This window comes from Apus apus, chromosome 7 (genome assembly GCF_020740795.1).
Source record: "Apus apus isolate bApuApu2 chromosome 7, bApuApu2.pri.cur, whole genome shotgun sequence".
NCBI classification, from domain to species: Eukaryota; Metazoa; Chordata; class Aves; order Apodiformes; family Apodidae; genus Apus; species Apus apus.
Window position 1 is genome coordinate 30,828,393 of NC_067288.1, and position 24,763 is coordinate 30,853,155.

The 24,763-nt window shown below is 41.1% G+C and overlaps 1 protein-coding gene across 2 annotated transcripts in view; it reads left to right on the forward strand.

Moving 5' to 3' along the window:
- Positions 1 to 24,763, forward strand: part of LRRC7 (leucine rich repeat containing 7) — a 142,877-nt gene that overhangs the window by 86,393 nt on the left and 31,721 nt on the right. The window contains exons 7-15 of one of the 2 annotated variants that reach the window (XM_051625656.1): positions 1,339 to 1,402; positions 4,766 to 4,840; positions 5,626 to 5,770; positions 7,517 to 7,589; positions 12,794 to 12,923; positions 13,317 to 13,432; positions 21,524 to 21,593; positions 23,461 to 23,560; positions 24,287 to 24,411. In XM_051625656.1, the coding sequence (XP_051481616.1) occupies positions 1,339 to 1,402; positions 4,766 to 4,840; positions 5,626 to 5,770; positions 7,517 to 7,589; positions 12,794 to 12,923; positions 13,317 to 13,432; positions 21,524 to 21,593; positions 23,461 to 23,560; positions 24,287 to 24,411 (898 nt within the window). Of the gene's footprint in view, positions 1 to 1,338; positions 1,403 to 4,765; positions 4,841 to 5,625; positions 5,771 to 7,516; positions 7,590 to 12,793; positions 12,924 to 13,316; positions 13,433 to 17,862; positions 17,932 to 21,523; positions 21,594 to 23,460; positions 23,561 to 24,286; positions 24,412 to 24,763 lie in introns of those variants that run through there. The other variant, XM_051625655.1, reaches the window with a different exon arrangement.

The window sequence follows — 24,763 nt, forward strand, 5'->3', positions numbered from 1 at the left end:
AAACCGTTGTGTAAATGCTGTGTTTGAAAATACTGTAAATTATGTTAGATGAGAGACACCAGCCTGAATGTGGTTCAGTGCTGACCTATTTGCCCAAGAGGTCTAGATACATTTTATCAGCTTTTCTGTACAGAACATCCATTTCTCCAAGGTAAAGAGGTGCATCTCATACCTGATCTTAATTTGTGACTTAATTTGTATTCTTCAATTGAAGTTATGCTGGAAGTAAAGAAGGACAGTAGGTTAGTGGAACTGTCTGTTTAACAAAGGAAATCTGGTAAAGAATAGAACTTCTTAAACTTATATTTGTTTATTTGTTTATCTAACAGTACTGGTCTAGCAAGAATGTTTCACTCTGCTACTGGAGAATGGCATTTCTAATTTTTTTTCCTATTTTAAAAAAACTAACAGCAAACTTTGCTTGTAATAAAAATATAGCAGTGTTTTCTATCTAGCCCCATCACAACCTCTTTTTTCCATGACTTACCTGTTAAAACAGGTCGATGTTTTTTAGCCATGACATCTTGGGTAATCAGTTTTACCTCTGATAAAAATTGCAGAGATAAAATGGTTGGTATTTTAGATCACATCAATTAAGACTATGCTATTTCTTTATTAGGATCTAATCTGATTACTTTAGAAGGCCTCTGAACTGACTGTTGCAGTTAATGCTAAATTACTTTTTTCCTCTTTGTTTTTTTTTGCCATCCCCACCAAAATCCAATATGGTGTTTAGAGCATATTGGTCCACCAGGGTTTAGAGAGAAATTCTTAGTAATAACTCACTTTTCCTCTTCTTTCACTGTTTCAGTCACCTGACCCCAAGCAGTGAAAGTGTCTTTTTTGGCTGTTAGCAGCCACCCAGAGATGGAAATCAGATGATTCCTCATTTGAAGCCCTTCACTGCATGAAGTGTTGGAAAGGCTTGAATCTCAGATTGGTCATATAATTAAAAATCTCTGTTCTGTTGTTTATCTGCCTACAGGGAGAGAGTTTCCATAAGATGCTGGCAGACAGCAAGTGTCACTACATACCCTACAAATATACACCATCCCTTTTATAGGAATAGCATGAGTCGTTTTCCTTGAGAAACCATGTAAATTTACACAAATATTTTCTGTTTATTTTTACACAAAAGTAATTGCTGCCTTTTTCAGTCAAGAACTTTGGCTCCTGGCTTGAAGCTTGTGTGTATTGTTATCTTTTGCAGCAGCAGCAGTCTGATGTAATCCTTCTTGCAGTGACAGTACCATTTGAGCTTTATTTTTATCTAGACAAGATTTGACTGACGTTCTGCAAGTCACAATTTAATCTTGGATATCTCCTGATCTGTTACAGGTCAATGCACAAACTGACTCAGCTGGAGAGACTTGATCTGGGCAATAATGAGTTCTCTGAACTGGTAAGAAATGCACCATTTTAAAATAGAAAGCCTGTGTGGTTTGGATGCTCTGTGTATGGGACATTAACTTAAAAGGCATTATTGTGCTGTGGCCACATGCTATGGTCACGTTTCCTGGTGGAACTGAAGATGGCTCATGGTTCAGGGGTTGAATGTTGCTAGTACAATATTTTTCATCCACACCAGGCTTCTGCAGTTCAGACCAAGGTCACAGATGATTCTCACTCTGAGCTGGAAAACTTCAGCGTGGGATGAAATGTTGATCTTAACACAAATACTTGTGTCAATTATGTATCCTGCAAATATTAGCAATTTCTATTAGCTGAAGCAAATTTTGGACTCCAAAAGCAGTTTCTGTCCCTACCTCTTATCTCTCTAAGGTGAGAATTATGTTCCCTGAGATTTAAAGCTTTTGGGAATTTTCTCAAGTATCAGTATAGAAAGTAATCACGTTCCCCTCTGCAATGTTTCTGCTGTGTCTGTAGGAATCAACACTTCTCAGAAACAGCAGGAGGGGGGTTACACTGTGTTTTAAACTGGGCTGATTTTTAAGCAGAGCTTAATGACCTCATCCTGCAGGAACTTTGAGTATGTGAAGAGAAGCAAAACTTACAAAAACTGCTGCCTCACCCTTTTTGACACCTCTCACTGCTGGGGCTGCTTGGGAGGGCTTCTGCTTTGGTAGGACACCAAGTTAATGCTGTGACACTCACTATTGCACTGACAGCAGAATAAAAGTCTGTGTGTACCTCACCCACCAACAGCCTGCTAGTGACTGGTAAACCCTGTCACCTCAACCACCTCCAGAGCTAGAGAAGAACAATTGCAAAAACAGTTCTGCTGCATCAGGGCTTCCAGTTTTATTAGGCTGATATTTCCTGTAGCTTTTCTTAAAATTAAGATAATTTCACTTTATACACATTTGGAAGTGTCACCTAGCAGTTGAAAGCTGTAGCAAAGAGTCTGCATCTGGTTTACAGCCAGTGCTTCTACCTCTGTCAATGTTTACTAATTTATGCTGCTATGCAGGAGAAAATAGATGGTTTTAACTCAGATTTTTAATTAAAAGTAGAAACACTTTGCATAGATAAATAGAATAAAATGTTCAGAAGTGGTATTTAGGATTTTGATCAAAAGAAATATACAGACCTGGATTCAGAGTGTGTCTTTTTTGGGCATGGTTTGGTTTTCTAGTCTTAGTTTGAAACGACTTGAACATCATTCTGTGTGAGTTGTAGCATATTGTCCCCTAAAAACAACAAAGCAGGAGGCCAGTGGCCCCATGCTGCTGTCAGGGCCAGGCTCCCTGACTTGACTCATTTTTTCAGGAAGCTGGGCCAAAACTGCATGAACTAGAATCAAACGCCTGAAGCAAAATGGGCCAAGAGGCAAGGGAACAGCAGGGATCTGCAGAGAGGTTGTAGGAAAAGGGGTGCTGGTTTAAACCAGATCACCTGGAAAAAAGGATGGAAAGCTCCTGTTTTCAGGGGTTCTGAAAATCTGGTTTATGTTCTTTCTTCTTGGAGAACAATACTGGCTAGAACTCTGGGGGTGTGGAAGAGCTGAGTTTGTTTGAGTCCTTTCCTGGATTATTGAAAACCTCCCTTTGCACCAGGAGACTCTGCTCTTCACCCAGACAGTCTGGAGCAATAGGCTTGGGCTTGAGCAGAAAGGTAGCTGTAAAAATTGAGTTATTATGTTCATTCTTTTTCTGGAAACAAGGTTACACACTTCATGAGGTTAGTGTTCCTAAAATAGAAATTGTTACTTCCAAAATAGCAGCCATGTTCAAGTGGCTTCATGTAATGAAGGAGGGACGAGGGAGTCAGTGTCCCAGGGCTCCAGGAAAAGTGGAGTGTTAAATCCCAAGGGATTTCTAACAGAGACAAATTAGAATTTTTTTAATACCTCTTATCAAAACACTGGTGAGATCTCATCTGAATTAAGGTGGGCCTAATCCATACTCCAGGAATTTCAAATCCAGCTCTAATGCCCACAACACAGGAGTGGGCTGCTGCCTTTGAGAAGGGCTTCTGCCTAATGAGAGGAATTTAAAAGAAAATTGAAGTTGAGAGGGGAAAATATGATTATCCATAATAAACTTAGTCAGGGAACACTCTGGAGGAATAAAGAACCATTAATCATCACAGGAAGAAATAGTCTAAAATGACCATTAATTAATTTAGCCTGGAAATTAGAAGTGGTTTTGACCATTAAAGAAGAACGTAATTTCAATAGAATTAGCCAAGGCAAAATAAATCATCTTCAACATTTTGACTAAGCGTTTTTTAAGAGAAACACGTTCTGTGTCAACATGGAAAACTGGAGGATTGACCTCTCCAGACCTGGGCAACTGGAAAATCATATTTCTTTTGGGAATTACACCATTCCAAGGAACTTAGACCATAAGAGATAATAAGACACCTCTCCTAAGCTCCGGGGATGTGAGATACATAAAATTGTTTCTAGCTGTTTTGAAATAATTCCAGCAAAATAATACTACAGACTTCTAAAATGCTAGAGTCTGATTTACTCAGAACCAAATGAAATACTTAATAGCAGTTTCTGGCAGCCTTTGAAAAAAATGTCTACAACTTTAAAGAGCTGAGGCAAATGGAAAGTCTTGTTTTCCCTGTGAATCAAGTGTTTCATGAAAAGGAAAATACTGCTTAAGCTGAAAGATGGAAATATTTGTGACCTGATAATTCTTGATTTTCATAGCTGTGCTGAATGAGCAGTGATTTGGGGAATTACCTTTTTCAGTTTCACTAACTTCCTATAGTGTTGAAAAGAATAGAACATCTTAGATTAAAGCTTAATGTTGTAATTTTAAGGCTTGATCATTGCATAACAGAATTTTAACTGCTGGATGTGACAATTGCAGACATTAAATCATCCATAAATGGGGTTTATCCAGGGAAGTGTTCAGCAATATGCTTCTGTTAAGATATTTCCAAGGCTATAAATCATGGCAGAGTTTAACAAGTGCTGCAGGATGAGATTTGGTCTCTTTTCACTGCCTTGTTTCTGAAGCTCCACAGTTCTGCCTTCTCTTCTTTGCCTGGTTCATGGATTACGTGCTGCCAGGAGAGTGCAGGAGAGAACAGGAATGGCTCAGGAGTTCCTAGGTGTATTCATCTCTTTTCAAGAGAGTTCTTGAATTGCACAAGTTTTGAAAAAGAGCAACAATGGTTACATTAATGACATGAGCACACTGTTCAGGTGATTATCTGGAAGTCTGATGAGGGCGCTCAAAAAAGGAAGGAGAAGGGAATCTTCTTGTTAAGGAAATATTAATGTGTATTTTACTAAAAGAAACAGGGACCTCTCTAACTCTCCATAATGCTGTATTCTTTTCCTCAGCCTGAGGTTCTCGAACAAATACAAAATCTGAAGGAATTGTGGATGGACAACAATTCTTTGCAAATACTACCTGGGGTATGAACATTTATTTTATGTAATCAAATTACTGTGTGAGGTTTTACCTTGCAGGAAATAAGTGCGTGTGCATTTCCTTGACTGGGTGCATATTCCTAGTTCCCATAGTCATTAATTATTATCAAGAAATAAAAGTCTCAGCATGGCCATCCATATGAAAACCTTTAAAGTGTTGCTATTACATGATGCTGTCTAAATGGGGCCGTGCCTGTTTTATTGAATTGTTGGGTATGCTTTTCATGGCAAGGGGAAAGGGTTTCCTGTTGTCTCCTCAGTCACCCTGCAATAACTAGCAGTTTTATCAGAACCCAGATGATGTTACAGGGCAGTTAACCATTGCATTCACAAAAGGGTGCTCTTGGGTTAACCACTCATCATGGAACTAGTTATAAAATTCAGAGAATTTGATGCAGAAAGCTTTGCCTGTGTGTCTGGCCCCAGGGACCTGAAGGACAGCTGAGCAGGTCTGAAGTGTCCCTTGGATCTGTGTCCAGCTGAAGAAATAGCACAGCTGCATGACTGAGAACTCAAATGTTCAGCAGATTTAATGAATCTGGAACACATTAATTAGTTTGGTAGGTGTCATTTTCAGTTCCTCTTGCAGTGGCCTGAGCAGGGAGGCTGTGAGACCATCCCTGGTGCTGCTTCAGTGAAACAACTCCTGAAAAAAGGGTGCTGAGAGAACTGAATATAAGCCTGTATTGCTGTTGTTGTATTTAATTAAACTTAGAAACTGGCACACAGTGTAGACCTGTTGAAGTAACACTTTGTAACGTGCTATTAAGTCTATAGGGAAGTTAAAACAGCTCGTGTACCTGGATGTGTCAAAAAACAGGATAGAAACTGTGGATTTGGACATCTCAGGATGTGAAGGACTTGAAGATCTCCTGTTGTCATCCAATATGTTGCAGCAACTGCCAGACTCTATAGGTGAGAAAAGCTCAGGATTTCTTGTAATCTTTTACAGCTGAGGATTAAATTTATGTGGGGTTTTTTTTGTGATGATGAGACTTTATAATTGCTGGAACAGAAACTGCCATTAAATTCCAAAGGAGTTTGGAACATCTGTATCTGGACAGTCCATGAAGACCATTTTGTAAAGTCAGGAAAAAAATCCATGGTTAGAAGGGATTGATTATTCTGATTTGCTATTTTAAAGAAAATAAGCAACAGAAGATATAATTGATCCCATCTAAATTAGAAAGTAAGCATAAATGTTAACAGTGACAAGCTCTAGAAGGGAACTGCTGCTCTCAGACACAGCAGTGCAATTCCAGCTGGAAGCACCAAACAAGGGAAGAGTTCAAACTACTATTTTATTTATTTATTTTATATGTAATTTTTAATTTTTTGCTTTGTGTGCATTTCTGATCTGCACCTGCAGGTTGACTTTAAGAGGGCATAAAGCTCCTGCAGAAAGGAATAAATGTTTCCACTGGGGATTACACATTCTTGCAATTACATCTGTTCTCATAGATCAGTTCTCATTTCCACATACATGTTACTGAATGGTAATAGATTTAACAATTCTGTTAAATTTCCAAATTTTTTGTTAAATGAAAGCAAAAAGAGTGATTCTTAACACTGCATTTTCAGAGGAGAGCTTGCTGAAATTCATTTTGGTGGAACTTCTTTCTCTTAAAAGGAAATTTTCAAGAAATGTAGATGTACCCTTGAACATGTTGATTTTGAAAAGGTTTTCAACAAACATGTTCTGCAGCTGAAATGTGCAGTGTTTCTACTGTCACTTTGATTACACTTCTTGTTTGCTTCAGCTTTCATATCATGGCACATTCAGTTTAACATTTTTCTCTGTATTAGTGTTTCATTTCTATTACTCCCAATACTAGTTAGAAATAAACATTTAAAAGATACTATTTCAGTATATCTGGAATTCTTTCAGAGAAAAAACTGGTTTTGAAATGCTAATAAGTTTCAGCAGGTGGAAATTTGTTTCTGGCACTGTAATGGAATATTTTTCCCATTTTTTCTGTCTTGTTTGTCTGGTTTTTGCTGGTATGCACTGGTAAAGCAGGTGTTTCATTCCCTTCTTGGTACGTTACCCTGTTATGCATCTGCTTACATTCAGAGAATTACATTAAATATAATTAATATATATAAATTTATTTAATTATACTACAAGTAATAATTATTTAAAACATGAGAATTAACTGCAGATACAAGTGCATTCAGGACCGATTCTGGTTTTCAGTCTCCTCCTGGTTTTCTGTCTCTACCTCCATATTGTGGAGTTTTATAAATGCACCATTTACTTGAGATCACGTTCCTGATGCCCTCTTATGGCCTGACAACCTTTTAATCAAGGCAACAGGACTTGAATTCCATTAAAACATGAATAGATGAGTAGAAATACTTCTCTTCCTACACACGTAGGATACTAGTATTTTAATTTTTTTACCATTTTTCAGGACCCCACAATATTGCACTTACAGTTCAGCTTGACATTTAATCAGTGCTTCATTTTGATGAAACACATTTTCAATAGGATGAGAAGGTGTCTGTGCACTGTCCTATATACAGATGTTTCCTAAGAGCTGGAGCAGAGTTATTCAGTGATAGGAATCATTGTTTGTTTAAGGATATGGGAGATAACAAAAAATAAAAAAGATGAATGTGAAATATTTTTCTACTTCTTCTCCCTTACCTGTTTTGCAGGACTGCTGAAGAGGCTTACAACTTTAAAAGTGGATGACAATCAGCTCACAATTTTGCCAAATGCAATTGGAAAGTGAGTATAAGTCTCATGATTTTCAACATCAAGTAAAATGTGTTTTCCCTTCTGCTTGCAGCATGTGGGCTTTTAAAAATAAAATACCTAAGACAAAGATGTACTGAATTCTGGAATAATTTTGAATTCCCTGCCTAACACCCAGTTTATAACATTTAAATTTGGACCGACACTATTACTTCTGTGGACTTCTACTGGTGTAAGTAATAAGATGAAATGTATCACATTTTCCAAGAAAAAGAACAAAGATGTTTTCTGTATGAATCACTTGCCATTTAGAAGATTAGAGCAGCAAAAGTAGAAGGAATAGAAGGATTTGGGGGAAATACGTCTGTTTCTATGGCAACAGCCAGTAGCTGACTCTGAAAAGAAAATGCCTGTAAACCTCTTATGTATTAAGATTTCTTCAAATAATGAAGTAGCATAAATGAAAAAGGCATGACAGTTTCATAGGTGTATGCATCAAATGGGAAAGCAGCACATTAGTCCTCTCATTAGGAAGAGCACCAGCCATGCCCTTGAGCTGTGGCTTTCCCAGATACGACACGTTCCCTGGTGCAAGGTTCTGTTGTGCTCTGCTGGGTGTCTGAGCTTATTGCTAAAGGGAATCTGCCATTTATTGTAAAATTCCAGGTGGAAGCAAGCCTGTCTCCAGGGCTGGAAATGGGGGATTCTCTCTATTGTTTTGCACTGCATTTATCCCTCTCTAGCAGAACGCTGGTGTTTTGCAGGATTCCTCTTCCCCTACATACTTTACCTTTGAAATGCTACATAAACTGATAAAAAATTCAGAATACATGATCCCTGGCTGTCTTCCCCAGCTGCTGCTCTAGTGTTCTCATCATCCCCTTGCAGGAGCAGCAGAATTTGTGCAGAAGAAACGGAGCTCAGCCTGAGTACTGATGGTCTGCCTGGTGTGGCTGCACACGGTTACACCATCTCTACCAGTTCTGTGCCAGCAGCAGGAGACACTGGGAATGGGGCAGCAGCGAGCAGGGCTGCACCCAGACCCGCCTTCATCTCAGCACAAAACACTTTCTCTCTTCAGCAGCTGTAGTTCAACAAGCTATTTCATTACAAGTAATTTTCTTCAGCCAGTGCTGTTCTGGGGCTTCCAAAATTAAAGGCTAGGAAGGCTTCATTTACTCCTCTGCAGAAATGGGATAATAGAGTGAGGTCTCTAGAACAGAAATAATCTCTCACCTTCACAGCCAGTGCTTTTGTAGTGATGATTTCAATAATTATTTAGTTGTTGGTGTGCCAGTCAGGAAAAAAAATATCCAAATTTGTGAACTATTGCAACTGCAGCAGCTGAAAGCTGAGATTTGGCTCACCGTGCTGGACTTCTTGCAGTGTCTTTGTACTTGTGTGATAGTCATGGATAGCACTGCAAGCTGGTTATGCAAAGCACAACAGGGACAACCCTATGAGCATGATGTAGCAATCCTGATAGGCAGGGGGGGCTCCTAAGGCTCAAAGCTGAGCTGGACACTGTGCAGAAAGGTTCACATAATGTCCAGCATTATCTTGATCAATTTTGGGGGTACATTTTTAAACCCTGTCCTGAAGGTGCTTTCTCAAGGTGCTTTCTCATTTGTTGAATTGTTCAAATTGAAGGAGAACTCCCCCTTTCTTTTTCTTTTCTTTCTTTCCTTTTTTTTTTTTTTACCTAATACCTGTTCATTATTTTTTGTCTTGAAGCCTTAATTGCCTCTGTAAAGCTGCACACTGCTGCTCTAAATGGTGGCTGTGCAGAGCAGTAGGCTAATCACCTAGTGTTATCACATTATTTTTGAGTGCTTGGTTGTGCTTTTTAAATGAAATACTTGCTCTCCTTTAATGAGGACCGTCTCTCCCACATCAAAATGAAGTTCCTGTCTCTGACTCATCCATTTGGATAGTTTCCTACTGGGTCTCTTTCTCCTAAATGATAGTTGTAGTGCCCACTGCAGAGTGTATTATTGCCACACAAAGATTAGCAGTGTGGAGGAGGGAACTCCCCCTCCAGGGACCAATTTCATGATGAGACACAGAGCTCTTCAACCCTGTCTGAGGCAATGTTGCTAACAGTGAATTGCCACCCTCAGTTTTGGCAGCCTTGTTCAAAGGACAAGCCTCTAAGTGGCATTCAGAGTTTGACTCTAGACTGTGCATGACACAGTAGACCCAGCCCCATAAAACATCCCCCATCGTATCAGTGGATTCACATTGATTAAATACTTCAGCAAACTGGACCCAAAGACTGGAGGACCTGAGAGAATGGCTGTGATCCCACTTGGTGGTAGGAAAGTGTCAGGAGGGCAGTGGTGACACAGAATCACAGATCAGTGGTGACTCTGACAGAGATACTGGTGCTGTAGCTCAAGAGCCAGTGTGGTGTGTTCCCGTCTCCAGGCTGTACCATATCTGACAGTACCAGGTGCTGCAAGTGAAAGTGCAAACTGGTGTTGCTGGGTCTGCAAAATTCCTTTTGCCTGGTGCTGGATAGAGAGTGGGTATCAATAACACTTGAAATTTCGGGTGCTTTGGCAGTTATCTGGGTGCTGTGGCTGTAGGGAGAAAAGGGCTGTGACTGTGCAATGGGGCTGAGATGGGATGGAACTGCTCTTTTATTCATGGCAGTCGTCATTCTCCAAGAATGTCTCTCTACTCATCTGTCTAAAAATATTCCTCCTCTACCTTAGGACATGTACTGTGAGCTGCCTCCTTTTAGTGGGTGCCAAACCGAGCAGCAGGTGCAGATCTGATTTTTGTTTGCCTTTTTTAAACCTGTCAAGAATAATCTGAATTTAGCCCAAGAAGGCAGTGAGGTTAATGATATTTTAGGTAAATTAGCATTGGTGGATTTACAGTTGGTATTGTCCACTTCCTTTCATGCCCAATCCATGAGGAATGAAAATCACTTTCTGAAGTGCGTATTTTTGGAACGGTGGTAGTTCTAAAGTCGAGTTCCACACTGCCTTTGTTGTTTTTATTGTGGCCATCTTCATTTGTCTGCTGCTGGTGTCATCAGGAAGGAAAGAAGCTGCGGATCCCTGTGCCAGACAATGCCTTTCAAAGAAAATTGCCTGGTGTGATAAAGTCATTCCTCCCCGTCGGGGAAACATCCGCAGCTCCAGTGCAGAGAACCCAATTTTCCCATTGCCACTGGACACATGGCAGGGCTCCACTAGCTTATCTGTTTCCAAGCCTTTCTGGGTGTGTTATCAGAAGCAGGATGAGTGTGTGCATCTTGCAATGTAATGAGCCTTCCAGCTGGACTTCGCTCTGTCCAGCACGTACTCTCTACACAGCAGGTGAACGTGACTGAGTTTTGCTCTTACTGAAACTGTTTTATATCTAGTTTGAAAGAAATCGTGGTGGATACAAAACCTGTATTAAAGAAAAGCTATAAGCAAACCTGGCAGAGCTCTTGGATCTATTCCATGCATCTCTCTCCCTAATCACTGTATGACTCACTTTGGCTTTTCAGTCTACTGAAATACATCAATTAGAGAAAAGTTCTGAAAATTCCACGTTAGGAACAGCTATTTCTGGCTTCATGTTTCATTAAATTGGAAGCCTGAAAGACCTTTTCTAATTAGGAAACTGGAATAAAGGGAAGTTAGACATACAGTGGAGGTCCAGTCTTGCATCTGTGACTCCTTATAAACAGTAAGGAGCAAGGTTTGTAGCAGAGGTAAACCTTTTATCAGTTGTACCAAAATATTTGGAAAAAAAACCAGACCATCTTCTGGGCACCTAATCCCTTCATCAGTGCACAGGGAGATGACAAACATTCAGGAAAAAAATAATTGCTTGCCATTTAACCTTACTATTAATTAAAGCACTGGAGAGAAAAAGCTAGTACATGTGGAGCAAAAAAAAAAGGCAGCAGAAGCAAGGAACAATAGTGTTTGTAACGGGTCACAACACTTGCATTTCATGAGCTGGATGAGCAGAACAATGTTCATTTCTAGACTGTGTGCAGCCAGCCTGGCTTTTGCAGAGATTCAGTAGATGTTTCTTCTTAATATTTGCATGTGTGCGTATGTGCATAATGTATATGTAACGTGTATATCTTTATATAGAATAGTGTATCTAGTTCATAAATTATCTATTACATATGTATTCCTGGCCTGGAGTGTTACTTGCAGCAGCAAAGCTCAAATGGTGGGTGTGAATCATGGCAGGTTGATGTTGGGTGGTGCCCGATGCCACCCTCTGCCTTCAGGGAAAAGGGGACACTCAAGACTCCTGAGAGTTGTGTGACGGGCTGGGACAGGGTCCTGAAGAGCAGCAAATGCTTTTGAGGGCCATTTTGTACCAGATGATAAAATGCAGGAGCATTTGAGTGCCAGGGCCATGTACCAGGGAGCTGAGCTTTCTGGTGCTGGGGCTGACCTGACTGCGGTTCCACGGGGGGTGCTGTTGGCTCTCTCTGCTTCATCATCTCCCCTGAAAACATGGTTAGGTGGAGGGAGGGTCAGGTCTCTTTCTTTCCACAATTTGACAGCACATAGCAATCTAGGAAAAGGGATACAAGACAGAAATTGAGATTGTTTCATGTTTTTTCAGAGAGAGAACTTGAGTGTCAGAAGCTTATTTACTTAGTCGGTCCTTGCCACACAGGTCCCCTTTGGGGATCACTTCTCAGCCAGCCTCCTCAGCAGGCCAGCTCTTTTACAAAAGCTGTGTCTGACTGCAACAGGCTGAGATTACTTTTACAAGTTTGGATCATCTTCTATCACTACTGATCTGTATGAGAAATGGTGTCAAGTGCATCAGCTGGAAGATGCCCTGGAGGCAATTTCTGCTTCCCTCTCCTTTGCCCTCTCCCGTGGTATTTCCTTACCTGTTGTCTGTCATTGTTAGCATCATAAACTTCTTGGCTTGGTTCTTCACCTGAGTACGAATTTCCCTGATCACTGTCTCTTTGAAGCACTTAGAATACTTCCTCACTACAAAAATTAAGAATGATAATGTGGAGGAACTAAGGCACCTTTCTTAAACTGCCTTACTGGGTAAGATTGGTTGAGTGTCTCTAGCAGTTCTAAAAGCATATTATTGTAGGCTTCTCCTAGGGAAATCTGCCATAAAGGTTCCCTCTTCAGGGCCTGATGTCTGTAGTAGTGTGGCACTTCAAAACTTTCCAAGGTTTTAGATTGTTGATTTTTGTTACCTAGCCCTAGTATAGCATCTAACAAATGTGTTTACAATTTCAGTTTATCTTTATTAGAAGAATTTGACTGCAGCTGCAATGAGTTGGAGTCCTTGCCTTCCACCATTGGCTACCTTCATAACCTGAGGACGTTGGCTGTGGATGAGAATTTCCTTCCTGAGCTGCCCCGAGAAGTGAGAACCTGATTCTCCTTTTTAAATTACAGATTGCAATGTTTTGTGGTAGGCCTGAGTTTTCAGCCCTGCCCAGACACAATATCCAGTAAAGCAATTGCTTCTGCATGATGTGGAAAACCAAATCTTACTTACATACTCAACAGTAAAACAGTAAAATCAGTGAATTCCTAAATTCATGTGAAGGTGAGAGTGTCAATCACAGAAGTAGTGTGAGTAGCCCCAGGCATTTCCCTGCTGGTGCTGACAATGGGAGAGTGTTGTTCTCTGCCTACAGATCTGTGTTCTCTGCCTTTTGTTGGTCATAGTAAAAATTTGGCCACCTCCTGGCATAAAAAATTAAATTTTGTCAAAGAAGGTTTCCTAACATCTTTGGTGTTTTCTTTCCTGTAGATTGGAAGCTGTAAAAACGTAACCGTGATGTCTCTGCGCTCTAACAAGCTGGAATTCCTTCCTGATGAAATTGGTCAGATGCAGAAACTGAGAGTGTTGAATCTGAGTGATAACAGGTACAGTTCACATCACTTTGCTATCCCATTATTAAAATGTATTTTAAAAAAAATATTAGGTATTTGTGAAAACACATTTACATAAAATATTTTAAAATATAAACATTCTATGTAGAATTACTTTATTGAAACTATTTAACCCATAAGGAAAAAAATCTTTATTTACTTTTTTTAATCTTTTTTTTTAATCTTTATGATTTGGTCTTTGTTCTACTGATATCCAAAGAAAAACATGAATGGGACCAAGATCTGAGTGTGTTTTCACAGATGAAACCTCTTCACTTCTTTTATCTCCTGCTGATTCCACGTGGAAGTGTGAAATTTGCATTTAAAATTCCATGTAACTTTGTAATATTTAACGATTTAAAAGTTGTGACAAACAGATGTGTAGGAAATCATTCTGTGCCAGAACACTAGCATCTTATCCTGACTCCACTGAAATCAAACGAAAATTTTCTCTTTCCTTTAGCAGAGCAAAAGTTTTGTTGAAAAACAAATCATTCTGTTCTCATGCAAGTGACTATTGCTCTGAGAAGTGGGATGCTTAAAATGGGCCTTTCTTGATAGTCACCTGTGCTGCCCTTGAAATGTGTGCAGTGTGTGTCTCAGCAATATTTTCAGCATAACCACAAACATACAAGTTTGCTCAGAAGTGCAACTAATGGTGTGGATACCATTTTGTTTCCAGTAATTACCATCCATACTCAGAGTTAGGGGAAGGACTTTCCAGATCTGTGTCTGCTTTACTGCCAGCAGTTTCATTGCTGAAGTTAAGGTTGACCATAAAATATAAGATGAAGTAATTTAGAAATCTGTGTCTTAGTTTTGTTTAAATTTATTTGCTTAGTTCTGTTGGATGTTTGTCCTCATTGCAATTGTATTTTAACGTACATGAAGTAAGGACCAGAACGTGGAGTTAAACAGAACTGCAGTTTGTGTTGAAACTGTCCAAGCCCCAAATCAAATCTTGGGTCTCTTGGTTTGGGTTTCAGACCCCAGTGCTTTCCAGGGGTAGGGAATGCTCTCCTACCAGGATGTCACCACAGCAGCCTATGTTTGTGCTTCCCTCTGTGCAGCTCCAGCCTGGCCCTGCACTTCAGGCCACACTTGACCCTCCCTCAGGCTGCCTTCCTTGCCATGTCCCCTGGCTGCTCCTGCACCTGCACCCATGTTCCTTCTCCTGTTCTAATGCCACGTTGTCCAGGAGCTGGGCAAAAGCCTGACAGAAATGTGGGGTTTGTCAGATGGACGTGTCCGTGGCTGCTCCCTGCTGCACAGCCAGCTGCAGGGGTGCACAGGAGGGGCCTGGGGCTGGGCAGAGCCGTGGGGAGGCAACAGGACAGAGCCGCTTCGGGGCTCTTGGGCATCCACGTGGCTCCCAGGCACATGCAAACAGTCTGAGCTGGGTCACTCTGCCCCTTTGCAAAGCTGTGACCATGCCAGGAGCCTGCATTGAGGAAGCAGAAAACAGCTCTTTTTAAATTTTCTCTTTTTTCCCAAGTTACTCACCAGCCAGGTCAGCTGCAGAAGTCAGGCAGGTGGTGCCATGTGTAACTAGTGCAATCCCTGGTGTCAGAGGGGGAGGAGGCAGTGGAGGTGGCAAGAGCAGGCAAGGTTTCCTGACCAAGCTAACCTGCCAGCTGGATGCCACCAAAACAGCAGTGCTGCCCCACCTTCCTTTTTCCCCTGCTGCCTGGGTATGAGAGCGTGTTGGGATTTCCATTGCAGAAGAAGGTAATTAATGGGAGCAGCATCCCAATGCTGTGTTGATGTTTCTTGGGGTGGAATGTGTTGGTTGCTGTCCTTCCCACTCCCCCTTTGGTGCTGGCAGGTGGCCCTGCATCTGCCCAGGGCTCACTGGACAAGCCGCTGGGCTGATTGATCTCACTGAAATTGTTCAACTTGTGTTCATTTTATGACACTCCTCATGGACCATTTGCTCAAGTCAACCTGAAAAATTGTAGCCTTGTTGCAAGCCTTGTAGAACCAGTGTGAGAGCATGGTCTGGACCAGGAGAGATAGGAACTGACTCAAACTGTAGACCTTCAACCTTTAATCCTGGTTGAATTGTCTCATGTACTTTTCTTAAGGGACAGGGAAGTAAACTCTTCTTCCTTTGTTGGTGTCAATTCTGGCTGAGGTTAAATGTTGCTCTGCTGAGACACAGTGATAATGCTTTTGTTATGGAACTTCCCACCTTAATGAAACTAAAATGTTTCAACATTTTGACACAAAAGATTTTGGATAAAGTTCAGACACCATCTTAATGTTGAATTTATTATTCTTTTGTTTACTTGTCTGTTTTCCCATTTTTGCATTCCGTGCATTCCTAGTAACACGAAGGCAATATCCATTCTTTCTTTGAATGAGTCCACATGTACATATCAATTAGGAGTGTATTTGGGCTCTGCTTCTTGCTCAGGACCTTTCCATGTTATCATGGCAGTTTGGCCTCTCTGCTCTTCCTGATTCAGATAGAACAGAGAAGGTGGAGCACACCAGCCCTTCTCCTTGATACCCCATTGAACCACTGGAGGAAGAGAGGCAGACGTGCAAGCAGAGCAGAAGGGCCATTCTAGAGCCAAGGTTCAGTGCATGTGCTTCACCCTGTGGTGTGATGGGTTCCTTGGTCCTGGAATGTGGCTCAGCCTGCTACCAGGGCCTGCTGAGCCCTGCCCTCTGTGGGCTCTGCTGCTATGGCATGTCCTTTCCCACCCAACACTGCTGATGCAGCTTTTTTGTCATGAAAGCTCCAACCTCTGCACAAATCTTCTGGAGAGTAGCTGTTCCTCCCTGTACCATATGGATGGACTGTGTACATTCTTTCAGAATTTATCTGCTCGGTCCTTTATGACCTTCTCCTTCTGACACCAGGGGGGATTCTGTGTCCATTCTGGCAGGTATCCAGTTCCTCATGCTTCTTTCCATGGTAGTTCCTTTGCAGAGGCAACAGGCTCCATCACCATGACTGTCAATCCATGCCGATCATCATGGATGTGCAGTTTTTCAGAGGGAACACAGTCTTCCATTGGGGATCTGCCCACTGCAGGTTCATCCCAGTGAATGGTACCTCAGGATCATCCCCATCTACTTTTCACATGCCAAATTTCCCCTGTGGCCTCTGCACCTGTGACTGTAAAAGGTGCACTCATTAGTAGTAAAGGTACCTGTTAGCCCCTTACATCATTGCCTGTTATCCCAGTGACTGTCCCTGCTGGGAGCTGGGCTGCTCAGGTGTTCATTGAGGTGCCCTTTTGGCCTCCCAAAGTGTTCATTCTGGGCGTGTTCCTCACGGCATGAGGAATGCACTCTGGCTGAAGGCATGTAGGGTACAAGGATACTGGTGGCTTTGAACTTGCCTTGCCAGAGTGCTTGGAAAATTTAGTGTGCTCTCTGAATGGTCACATGCTCACAAAGTGATGTTCAGCTGTGATGTGGCATGGAAAGAGGAAAAGAGGAGCTCTCCCTCTTTGCATTATCTGGAGCTTGTCTGGGTACGAAAGTCAGAAACGATTTGGGAGATTTGGTATAAAATCCAGACTGGATTTCTTTCAGGAAGGAGACAAACCTGACATAGACCTCTTTACCACTCATGCTAACAGACACCTCACATTTTTGTGAGTTGACATGTTTTACTCAAAGGTGGGTCAGTGTTTAGAATCCCTCTCTAGATCATTTTTAATGCTGTGATTCCAGCTACTACAGACTTTGGCTCTTGTTCCATGTCTTCTTAAGGCCCTTTTTACTGTAAGATGCACCTTGCTGGTCTTAATTGACCAGAAGCTAGTTTACTTCCAGGACTTTCTTCAAATATTTAAGTTAGAGCTCAATTTTAACCAGGGAATTAGACTCCAGCTTTTCTTCCCCATGCCATACACTCTAAGACTGTATCCTTCTCATCTCCATAGCTGGGAGTCCTCTCTCCTTTTATCTTTACATGTCCAAACATTTTCAGCCCTTGACAGGCTCTTCATCCTGGGGAAGGGCTGTATTTGGTTTTTTTCTGCACAATCAAAGGCAATTATGGGTTGAATCCTGACTTGCTGTCAGATTGCAGAGGTGGGGTCTGGTGAGGGCAGGTGTGCATCTGACCAGAGCTCGGGTGGCTCCACCCTCTGCAGTCAGCAAAGTCTGGAATGCAGATGCTTGCAATGCAGCTACCTGCAGATCCATCCTCACCTGTGCTCCAGTGCTTCAAGAGCCAGTGCAGCATTTGATCCAGTGGCTGTGCAATTATTGCTTGCATGAAAGATGCTGAGACCTCCACCATGTAGTGAGTCACTGGGGGTGGCTGCTTGGACTCAGTCCCTGTTAGGAGTGCACATGGGATTCATTCAAAGAAAAGAGATGTCTTACCAGTAACCGGTGTTCTTCACCATGTGTAGTCCACATATAGATTTGTCTTCCATCTGCTTCTCCTCTCTCCTCAGAGTCCTTCCAGGTATGAGTCCTGTGATTGAGAGGTAGAATTGTTAGAATGTACATTTGGGCTACACTTCTCAAAGAGCATCGGTTACTGGTAAGTAACCTTTCTTTTAGTTTTAGATTGTTCTTAAAGAAGAGCCAAAAGAGGAGTAACTTTTGTATTTGCTTCTGTCCTGGGGTCAGAGCTCAATTACTGCTCTGAATCTCACCCACGGAAGTTAGATTTTAAAAGGCCCCTAGATTACATGATCCAGTGAAGAAAAAGACTGTTTCCTGGTGTATCTTTACTTTTCCTGTTTAGTTATTTAATAACACAGGATTCCTCATTGCCAAAGAGGTATTTGCTTCTGGCCAGGTATACCCAGAAGTGGTTTTGTGAACAGTGTGTTGGTGGGTTTGTCCTGTTCTTTTAAACTTCCACCCTGAAACCCTGCTGTTATCCATTTGCTGGGAGTTACCTTGGAGAGCTGTCAAAAATAGCAGCCATCCCTGGGCTTGACCAGCTGTCTGGAAATACTCCTTGTGATGATTAACTTTCAACATGTTTGGACTTGAATTTGTCATGTTTGGGTTATTATTTGAAAATTCTTTTTGAATGTCACCCAAGTATAATGTATGCATCGAAGAATCTGGGAGGTGTTCCCTGAGGTGTCTGCTTAGCTCTTGGTGTGTTGCTTTTCTCAAACTAATCATCAGTGAAAACTCGTCCCACTCTCTGAGCTTGCTTACTTAAGGCACAACAAAACCAAAATGTACCACGAGTAGGTAGTGGATTATTTACAAAACTATGAGAAAAGCAATTGTTATCAAGAAAGGAAGGTTAAAATGACATCAGCAGGTTTACAATGACAGCAATGATGCCCCTCCTCACCCCATCACACCCCTCAAGTGTCAACATTTGATATTTTTTGTATTTAAACAGTAGCAGTGACATTTTCTTGTGTTCCATGAATAATATGCACTAGCTTACTCTGGAAGTGGTTAGCCCTTAGGAACTTATTTATTATACTGAAGATGTGATCTAGGATTAATTATGGAAGGAATTCCTCTCAAATCCTCATTCCAGCACAATGTAACACTGGCATGGAGTTTCTCCAGGCTGTGAAGTTGTGTGGCACCATGGTGTCATGTTGAGATTTCAGGAAGTCTGTGGTTTTGCTTCAGTTTGGCTTTATTCACCTGAGGAACTTCAGGGGAAATTTATTCTCACTTTTTCTCCTTGGAGAACATCTTCTATGGGAAAATTAAGGACTGTAAAAAGAACACAGGCATTTCATGCTCTCCTTAACTATTACTGCAGTTATTTTCCTGAAAATCAGTTGGTGCCTCAGGATTTACCTCAAAAGAAAAATTTTTGTCAATAACTTTTAAGCTTTTACACATACCTGATTTTCCCTGTGCAGCAGCATAATGAATATGATTATTTGAGATCCTTTGCAGCTGCAATGTGCCCTTATTTTGACTGATGAGGCTAGAAAAAACATTGATGCATTTGCCTTTCGTGGCTTAAACTAATATAGCCTAGGTGATCATTGTCATGGGCCCTGTTAAGAAAGTGGGTATAATGCAAAAGTCACTTGGTTATTCAGTTCTTCATGGAAGTCAGTGTTTGCATGAGCATTGTTAGCGCAGAGGAAGGAGAAATGTTCCCACAGTACACAATAGAAAAAGCAGTCTTAAACTTGCAAAACCAAATTGCAATTAGCCAAGGAGGATGAGGCTTCTCTTGGTTGGAAATTTGAAAAAAAAAAAAAACAAACCAAAAACAAACAAAAAAAGCCCCAAAAAAACAACTGTGGGAAACTGTTCTTTTCTTCCCCACATAAGTCTAAACAAACAACACCACAAAAAACCCACCAAAAAAAGCCAAAAAAACACCCCCACAGTAAAGATTTTGGGTGCATCCCTTCTATGAGCTCTGATTTGGGTTTATTTTTTCTTTCAAAGACTCCTTAAAATTGGACCTTTTTAGACATTTAAAAACAGTTAACCAGGCTTATTGGCAACAAGCGATTAAAATGAAAGAATTTTGTGTTTTGTTTGAATATGGAAATGGAAAATAAGCCTGGAGATCCCCTTGCCACACATCCTTTCTGGAGCAATGCCTGCTGATTTTCCTTCCCCCTTTGATACACCTGTACTCACTGGAAACATCACCAGTAACCCTGCAGAGACAGAGATTGCTGTAAAGTTTTGAAACATTTTAGAGGTACTGAATCCTCAAGTGTAAGGAAATAAAGGTATCACTTGAAAAGCAACAATTCTTTTTATAAAGAAAAAAGCTCTGCATAAAACATCTGGATCAACACAATTTAAGGATCTTTGTGTTAATTATTAAAGCTTAAACAGGTAACCTTAATTTAGAGATAATGTCACATACTGCACTAAATTGCAGGTAGTTCTGGCACTCTTGCTTTCTTGTGTATTCATTCTAGGCTTAGACATGAACACACATGTAGGGCTGCTCTCATCTAGATGGGCATTCAACTGGAGATTCTGCCCTAGCACACGCTGGATGTGTACACATCCACGTCACCTTGCTAGAGAAGTCATTTTTTGCTGGAAGGGATTCTTCTGAAAATCTTTACATGTGCTCCTGGCAGGGTGTGCAGCTGCTGTCTGAAATAACGTGATTATTCATGATAAAGACTTTGTGGCAGAAACACAGCTGAAGTAATTCCTTCATGGAGATATTTCCTCAGCGCTGCACAGAGGCAGAGGTACAAGGGCTTGGGAGGTGATTCTCTCTCAGAAACACAGGTGGATTGTTAGTAAGACTGCAGGAGAGTTGGTGGTTATTTGGTGGTAGAGGGGCAGGTGCAGTCTCTGAGTGGCCTGGCTCTATCTGGGCTGTGGGTGAGGGTGTCTGCACTGTGTCCACAGTGTGGGACAGTCTGACTCACTCAGAAAAGGGCTTTTCCTCTTTTCTTTTTGCTCAATCCCATTTAGCTTCTCTCCTTGTGGACAGTCCTTTGGTTGTTCCATTTCTTCCTCCAGCTCCTGTACCTTCTGTACCACACAGCTGGGAGAATATCTCGTGTTGGCACAGGCTGAAAAGTAAAACTAACATGTTCAGAATTAGTGGGGAAGCATGAATGAAGCTCCCACAAGTGTCTGGTCGTCATTTCACCACTTTTAGGAAATGTGTTTACATGTATAATTAACTTGCTGCATTTTTACTGTTTCATTTAATTTTGTCAACTAGGTTCACTATGTTTATTTCTATTATTTTAGTGTTTTTCCTAACATGTCTGCAAAAATGACTTTTCAATAATCTTTCAGTATTTCTGTTCCAAAACTTGCATGTCCAATGAGAGGGTTTTTTGTTAGCTACACTGAAAGCTGTTAGATCTTTCCTGTAAGTCTCCCTGACTTCTGTTTTCCATGTTATAAGCTGTAACTTTGGTTACATTCCAGCCAAGGCAAAATATTGGTATCTCCCTAGTACCTTTAGTGCATGATGTCAGTCACTTTAGATCCCAAATGTGAATCCCTCTGAATGTGGAATGTCCTTACAAAAAATACTGCATTTTGGTAAAAAGAGAAAATAAACATATGAAATTACAGCAAAAGTATGATCAAGCTGAACATGCTACATGCAAATCTTAAAAAAGAAACTGTTGTGACAATGAAGGATTCATGTTGTTCCAATATTATCATTCACAGGCTGAAGAATTTACCATTCACTTTTACTAAACTTAAAGAACTTGCAGCTTTGTGGCTTTCTGACAACCAGGTAATGATTTTCAATATTTGTATTTTGTTCAGTAACTAGGGGTCTTAGCAAGGACCATAAATGAAACCTGTAATTTAAAACATGACTGTAGTAGAATTTTAGAAATGTTTGCTCCCAGTCCAGCTTTGTGCTTTCATATGAAGGTGTAGATCCTTCTGGCTGCCATTTATTAACTTGGAAAGGTCCCCTTTGCAGGATTTATTACTTGCATCTTGCTAAGCTTCTATATCCTTACAAAAGTAGTAAGTAAAGGCCAAAAGGATGAAGAAGGTACTTTGTAAATAGAAATTTGAGAGGTAAGACTTTGTTATCAAACTTGTTATTAGTGTGTCCCATCTTTAGTCCATCTACACCTCCCTTCATCTTTCTTTCCCCTTTTCCTATCCATGCTGCCATTCCTGCATGTTTTTTACTCCGTTAATCAGTGGGAGTTCAAACGTCTAGAAGATACACAAGAACACACAGGCTTCTTTTGGAGAAAGCTCTCATTTAAGTTCCTTTAATATTTAAGTGTACCTTTCTTTGTTCCAAGGGCTTTGGTTTCTCTACTATATCTCACTATATGTATCTTTCATATGCATATTTTGTGTTAAACTACTACATATTCTTTAGGCTTCTATTTTAAAACCAATTTTGGAACATGAATGCTGAGAAATGTAACAGCCTCTGCACACTGAAAAAAGTCTTGAACCTTTCCGGGGCTGGTGGAGAGAATGCTTTTGCACTTCCATAATTTAACTCTTAATGGAGAAAATCTTAATTTGTATGATGCTAGAAATGTTCAACATACCTAATATTTCCCTAAATTGGGGGTTTTAATAACCCAAATAAATCCTCACAACCTCTTCTCTCTCATTCTGCTATAATGCCTGTGGTCAGATATTTTACCATGTTAACTGTAGCTGATGAGGATAATTTTTCAGGGGCCAATTATCATGCTACTGGAAATTAATCCCTGTGAAGAAGCCATTCCTGCTGAGTTGCAGGCAGCAGAGCCAGGCAGCCCTGCCCTCAAACAGTGCACAGCAAATGCTCAGTGCAGTTAACACATGTCCAGTGCACTGCTCCTTAAATGTCCTTTCTACTTCTGTAGCTAAGCAAGAAGTTTGAAAGCTGAAGGGAGGGGAAGCTAAGTGGGAGAAAGAATAGAAAATGATCAGTATATTTTAATGTATTAAATTAGGATCCTTGCTTTTTTCACGTTATCTAATTTTCATTTTAAAAGAACTTTGCATGACTCCCCAGCCCAGCCACAGAACTTGTATTTTCCCTTTAAATGTAGAAATTTTTTTTCAGCATTTTGACATTTCTTCAGTATAGCATAGATTAATGGCTATTCCATGGACTATGACAGTTATTCTCAGAGGCTACACTAGAGCAAAGCAAGAATAAGAAATAAAAAATAATCAACTGAAGTAAAACAAAACGGTAACATCTGAGTACTCAGAGTTCCTCCATGGAAATCCTTCAGGTTTACTCTGAAATGAACTAACATCTTGAATTAACTCCTCTTTAGCTCAAAACAGATTGCAGCCCACGTAGTGTGAGGTTCTAAGTATGTAGGTGCAGCTCTGTTCTGCTGATCCTTTGGCTTCCCCACTGGAATGACTCTGGACATGCCGTGTATTCCTGGTACCTGGTGTTCTTCTGTTGAGCCTGGCAGGAACTGCAGGACTGGCAGAAGTAAGGAATGGGAAAGGAGGCATTTCCACCAGATGAATACTTGGTTTAGTCCATGGAGAAGTTTATTTTCCTGCAACATTTTAGTTAACCTTTTATTTTCTGTTTATCAGCTGCTGAAACCCCAGCTCAGGGAGCACACGTGCGCTCCAAGTTGACGGTTCTTTGCTTTGCCTTCCCTCTGCAGTCCAAGGCGCTCATCCCGCTGCAAACCGAGGCGCACCCAGAGACCAAGCAGAGGGTCCTCACTAACTACATGTTTCCCCAGCAGCCCCGCAGTGATGAAGGTAAAGCCTCAGTGGTTCCTGCAGGGGCAGGAGCTGGGCTTGTTCAGAGAGCAGAGAGAAAAACAGAGGGAGGGAGGGAGTGAAGGGCTTCGGGGGCCCTGTGGGTGAGCGTCCTTTCTGACACGTGCAGCCAGGGGTGCACACACCACGGGCTGTGTTTTGTCACACGCAAAGGAATCCTGCTTGCAAATCATAGAATCATAGAATCATAGAATCCTAGGGGTTGGAAGGGACCTCAAAAGATCATCTAGTCCAACCCCCCCTGCCAGAGCAGGGTCACCCAGAGCACATCACACAGGAATGCATCCAGGTGGGTTTTGAATGTCTCCAGTGAAGGAGACTCCACAACCTCTCTGGGCAGCCTGTTCCATTATTCAGGCCATCAGATATAGATGTTCTCAAACACTTACATCTTTTCAGAAGAACGGCCTTGTGTAACAATTTGAAGCTGGGGATGCAGTGCACATGGGGCAGAAATCCCAGGCTGTGCCTTGCTGCTGTGCAGACAGGCTGCTGGCCAGAGCCAGCTCCACCTCCAGAGACACTGGACCCTATTTGTAATAGTTTGACAGTTACTTCTGTCATTGCCCCCCAGCACCAATTTTAAAGCAATAACCCAAGATTACTGGATTAATTAAGAATGTGTCTTTTTAGAAGATTTCCAGCCTTCTGCTGGGTGCACTCATTGCTTGTTCTTGTGCCTTGCTGTTTGCAATTGAACTGCAGATTTCCAGTCAGACAGTGACAGTTTTAACCCTACTCTATGGGAGGAGCAGAGACAGCAACGTATGACTGTTGCCTTTGAATTTGAAGATAAAAAAGAAGAGGAGGAAAATGCAGGGAAAGTTAAGGTAAGTTCTATTTTGTTACTTCTGGAGTTACCCCAGATCAAACACTTAAACACGGCAAAAAATGTTGACCAGAGACAAAATTGTATGAGGAAATTGAAATATATTTTACTTTAAAAATTAATGATACTATTATTAATATCTATTTAAAATTCCATTTAGATCTTCTTGGAAATTTCTGAGTTTTCTTTTTAATATTTTTCCCAATTAAGAAATTTCATCTAACTCTTGTACTCATGGACTCTGCTGCTTTAGTAAAACAGTCAATTAAGTCAAAAAGTAACCCTAGCCTCACAATAAGTAGATAAAACTGAAAATATACTCCAGATTAACTGCAAGTTTATGTGTCATATAT